General features: G+C 42.0%; 2 protein-coding genes across 2 annotated transcripts in view; both read right to left on the bottom strand.

Annotated features, from left to right (window-relative positions):
• Window positions 1–2,689, bottom strand: part of elmod3 (ELMO/CED-12 domain containing 3) — a 21,711-nt gene extending 19,022 nt beyond the window's left edge. Inside the window, exons 1-3 of the mRNA XM_028578823.1 lie at window positions 1,970–2,689; window positions 1,147–1,218; window positions 167–241 (exon numbers count right to left, since the gene is read on the bottom strand). Coding sequence (XP_028434624.1) covers window positions 167–241; window positions 1,147–1,218; window positions 1,970–2,005 — 183 coding nt within the window. The 5' untranslated portion in view covers window positions 2,006–2,689. The remainder of the gene's footprint in view (window positions 1–166; window positions 242–1,146; window positions 1,219–1,969) is intronic.
• An 87-nt stretch (window positions 2,690–2,776) lies between these two features.
• The window catches only part of star (steroidogenic acute regulatory protein), a 13,004-nt gene continuing 10,780 nt past the window's right edge, over window positions 2,777–5,000 (bottom strand). The window contains exon 6 of the mRNA XM_028579227.1: window positions 2,777–3,011. Within this exon, the coding sequence (XP_028435028.1) occupies window positions 2,777–3,011 (235 nt within the window). The remainder of the gene's footprint in view (window positions 3,012–5,000) is intronic.

The following is a 5,000-nucleotide window of genomic DNA, read 5'->3' as shown; positions in this document are numbered from 1 at the left end:
ATGTTGTTTTGTAAAACAGGGTAGTCGTAATAAGCCGTGGCTTCAGCCTACACCTTTTCGGTTACCACCCTTGTTTCTAATGAATTTGCTGTACATATATTACGTTCTATGTTCAGTAACCGAATAAACTTTCATTGATTCATGTGAGGAGAGTAAAGGTAATTACCGGCAGGGATGTGAGAGGCGTGCTCCCGTTGGGGGGGTCTCTGACGTTATGACTGACTATCAGTCCGTTCATCAGCTGGGGAGACAACAGAAGGATCAACTAAGCACAGCTGCACAGATTCATCTATTAATCAACGATTACAGTTAATCTCCAAATATTCTGATCATCCATTCATCAGTTAGGGTCATTGTTTTAATGATAAAACAGGTCAACTTGTGTGTGTGTGTGTGTGTGTGTGTGTGTGTGTGTGTGTGTGTGTGTGTGTGTGTGTGTGTGTGTGTGTGTGTGTGTGTGTATCTGTGTGTGTCTGTCTGTGTTGTCTATGTGTGTATATATGTGTCTGTGTGTTTCTCTCTATGTGTCTTTGTGTGTGTGTGTGTCTGTGTGTGTCTTACTATGTGTGTGTCTGTGTGTTTTTGTCTGTCTTTCTATGTGTGTGTTGTCTAGTGTGTGTGTGTGTGTGTGTGTGTGTGTGTGTGTGTGTGTGTGTGTGTGTGTGTGTGTGTGTGTGTGTGTGTGTGTGTGTGTTTTTGTGTGTGTGTCTTTCTATGTGTGTGTTGTCTAGGTGTGTGTTGTCTAGGTGTGTGTGTGTCTTTCTATGTGTGTGTCTTTCTATGTGTGTGTTGTCTAGGTGTGTGTTGTCTAGGTGTGTGTGTGTGTCTTTCTATGTGTGTGCGTCTATCTGTCTGTCTGTCTGTCTATGTGTGTGTTGTCTAGGTGTGTGTGTGTGTGTGTGTGTGTGTGTGTGTGTGTGTCTATGTGTGAGTGTGTGTGTGTGTTTGTGTGTCTGTCTATGTGTGTGTGTGTGTGTGTGTGTGTGTGTGTGTGTGTGTGTGTGTGTGTGTGTGTGTGTGTCTGTGGTGTGTGTGGTGTGTGTGTGTCTGTGTGTGTGTGTGAGATATTCATCCAGGAAATAATCCACACATTAAAAAAGGGAAAAATATATTCGGATGAATCAATGAAACGTGATTTTAACTCACAGGCTTGTGGTTGGAGTGTCCATTGGTGATGTCATCTACTGGTTTACATTCACGGGACAAACCATTAAGGCCCTACCGGGGAAGAGGGGTTAATAGGCCTCCTTCCTCTAGAAAATGTGATGTGTTTGATGTATGATGTACACAGCATGCATTCTGAAACCGAGCGAGTGCAGAGCAGAGATTAGAGCTGGAGCAGAGCTCAAGTTAAACACATGGGACAGAAGTGCTCAGCTCTTAATTGTGTGTTACACAACAGAGGAAGTCTGCTTCTGGAATCAGATCAATGGAGATACCCAGCCAATCAAATTAAAGGGAGAGCTCACACACACACACACACACACACACACACACACACACACACACACACACAAATATACACACACACCTCACACACACACCTCATGCACGCACACATTCACAGACGCACACACCTCATGCACACACACACACACACACACACACTCACGCACTAACACACACAGAAACACACCTCATGCACACACACATACACACACCTCACGCACTCACGCACTCACAGACACACACACAGAAACGCACCTCACACACACACGCACGCAGAAACACACCTCACGCACACACACACACACACACACGCATGCACACACACAAACAGAAACACAACTCATGCACGCATGCACACACACACACACACACACACACACACACACACACACACACACACACACACACACACACACACACACACACACACACACAAGTCCTGACTTTAACACCTGTTGTGTAGGTGTTAAAGTGCTGTGAAGCCAAACACTGGGATCAGATTAAAGGCTCACACACTGACCTCGGTGTGGGACGGGACATCGATGTCCTCCTCCATTGCATTCGCGTGGGTTCTCTGGTGAGCGTGCTCCTGGTTTTGGCCCCTACAGGCTCCTGTAGTCGCGGGCCGAGACGGGCTCCATGGGTTCTCTGGTGCACCTGTAGCCTACGTTTCGATAACTCGTCCCACGGTCAGCGGGACGATTCCCCACGGCCGATCAGATCCCCGCGGTGCATTTTAAGAGCCTCTTCTCCTGCGCGATCGCAGATGATTGTCCGACGCAAGATGTGGTTGAATCAGTTCTTTATGAAGTCTTATCTTGAGTGCAGTCTTTTCCCTAAAGGGGGCCTAAGCCACCGGGGAATTATTATTTAATGTATTCACGTGGTGTTTTTATGGCTACAGCTCGGTTGTAAACTTACACACAGTCATATTTTCAGCATCTCAAGTTAGGTTTTAGCACTGACTTTTAACATAGGGAATAACTCTTATAGCTTTTTTTTTTTTTTTTTCTTAATTTTGCGATTCTGTCCTTAATTCTGTTGTCACAGAGAGTATTAAGGCTCTACATTAACGCCCGCCATCAGTCTGTGACTTGACTGGCCCCTAAAAAAAAAATTTAAAATAAAAATAAAAGACTCACTTGCCTCCGGGTGTCACAACTTACATTAATGCCCTCAGGCTGGCACTTTATGGCAGCACAAACTGGCTATTCAAAGTCCTTCATTTCGCCTTATAAACAAGTTTTTTGGTGGGGGGGGGGACCCTGCTGTGTGTGTGTGTGTGTGTGTGTGTGTGTGTGTGTGTGTGTGTGTGCGCTGACAGGTATCAGTGCACCAGAGCAGACAGGGGGAAGCCCAGCAGAGTGTCCTGGAAACGTTCGTCCTTGCTTCCTGCGGCGCTGCTCCTCAGCCCAGGGGGACAGACGCTGGACGACGACATGGCTTCTCCCCGACCGAGACGCTGCATCAGTCTGGGTCCGGGACGCACCGACCGACCGAGAGGTACCGGGACCGCCGCAGGTCGGACTCGCCCGGGGCCGGCACCGTTGCCGCGGCTACGTCTTCAGCCGGACAGGAGACAGAAGATAGGGAGTCCCGGGAGAGACGGGTGGGCGAACGCACGACACATCTGAAAACTGGAAGAAAAAGAAGATTTAAAACTACATATTAAAGATGCTTTTTTTTTTTTTTTTTTAAGATTAGATTAGATAATACTTTATTTATCCCACGATGGGGAAATTCACTTATTACAGCAGCAGTTTTTCCATAATAAAAACAAACCAAACAACAGACAATGTGCAAAAAAAAAAAAAAAAAAAAAAAAAAACACTGAATGAATGTAAAGTGGCATTATATAAAAAGTATTTAAGTAAAGTGAGGTGGCCATAGTGCAAAAAAATACTGTAGTGTAAGTAAGTAATTGACGTGAAATTAGATTGAAAAATATTTAATTACATAACAGCGAAAGTAATTAACCATAATATAAATTATATTTAAAAAGGTATAGTGGAGGATTTTCTTTTTCCGGGTGGATCATCAAGACTATTGGTCCTCCTGGTTGTCAATCATTCTGGTGATATGTTTACGTCCCGAGCTTTCAGGTGTGTATGTGTGTGGTGAGCTTGAGCTACTGTTTCAGCCATTAATTGAAGCTTTCGGGAGAATATTTCACACGCTGGCGTGCGCTAAAAGCACATGTTGGGCTTCCCACTGATGCCTCAGTCGTGAAGTTTCTACTCCACAGGTAAAGTTTGGCTATTTGGAGAAATCCATTTAAAATCACTGCTAGTAAAAGTTGATGTAAGCTATGATTAGCGATGCTAGCCCTTGGCACAAGTCACGCACACACGGTAAACATCTCAATTTGTGAAAAAGTGCAAATCTTCTTTTGGAGAGTAGGCTTGTATGAGCCACGCCGACAGCAACTTGTAAACAGCGCACTCTCGTGCACACGTTTAATAGGCGTTCCCTCTCGGGAGCAGGCAGAGTGATGCACATGTGCATTTTTTCAAAAAGTACAGAGGGCGGTTCTTTTCTAAAATTCGGGAAAATCCTCCACAATACCTTTAAGTGTGACCATAATATAAATAATATTGAAAAAGTAAGTACTTGGAATGGAAAAGATATAAATACAGATAGAAAAATATAAATACAGATAATAAGAAATACATACATAGAGCATATTATTACAATTAGCATAATATTACAATTTAATTTTTATGAATATTTTAAGAAAAATAGTAAAATATTATGAGTATAAAAAATTTATATTTTGAGACAAAAATCAGAATATTTTGAGAAAGAAAAACTGTAAAATAATTTGAGAAAAAAGTCGGAATATTTTGAGTATAACATTTTTTTTTATTTTGAGACAAAAATTTGAATATTTTGAGAAAAATATCAGAATATTTTGAGTATAAAATTATTATATTTTGAGACAAAAATCTGAATATTTTAAGAAAATAAATCTGAATATTTTAAGAAAAAAAACAGTAAAATATTTTGAGAAAAAAGTCGGAATATTTTGAGTAAAAAATATTTTTAATTTTGAGATAAAAAGCCAGAATATTCTGATAATATTACCTGTATTACCGTTGTTTCTGTATATATTTTTATAACTACTTAACAATAAGTGCTGTATTGCCGTTTTGTCACATATTCGTAATGCATACTAAGTTCGACATGGATGTATTACGTAGTGGAAGTACAAAGTATGCATTAAGAGAATATCTGCAGTATTTCCATGGCCACTACCCGCTTTGACAGCTTCGTGACGTCACCTAGCTAACCTTAGCAACCAGCCACCTAGCAACATGTCAGCGAACGTTAGCAGCGACAGAGACGCGGCTTCTTTCTCCTCCTTAAACGTGCACGTATTACACACAACGAGAGACGCAAACAGCTAAACAACTCCTGTCATGACTATCTAATCAGGTGTATTAACATAACGTTAGCGGAGACCTAGCTAGCTAGTTAGCTAACACAGAAACAGCCAGCTGTAAGGCTAACTAACGGGCTAGCTGTAAATTGAAGTGTAACGAGGATGTCCG

Source organism: Perca flavescens, chromosome 5 (assembly GCF_004354835.1).
Source record: "Perca flavescens isolate YP-PL-M2 chromosome 5, PFLA_1.0, whole genome shotgun sequence".
NCBI classification, from domain to species: domain Eukaryota; kingdom Metazoa; phylum Chordata; class Actinopteri; order Perciformes; family Percidae; genus Perca; species Perca flavescens.
The sequence above is the reverse complement of the archived record's forward strand: the minus strand, read 5'-3'. Positions and strand labels throughout refer to the sequence as shown.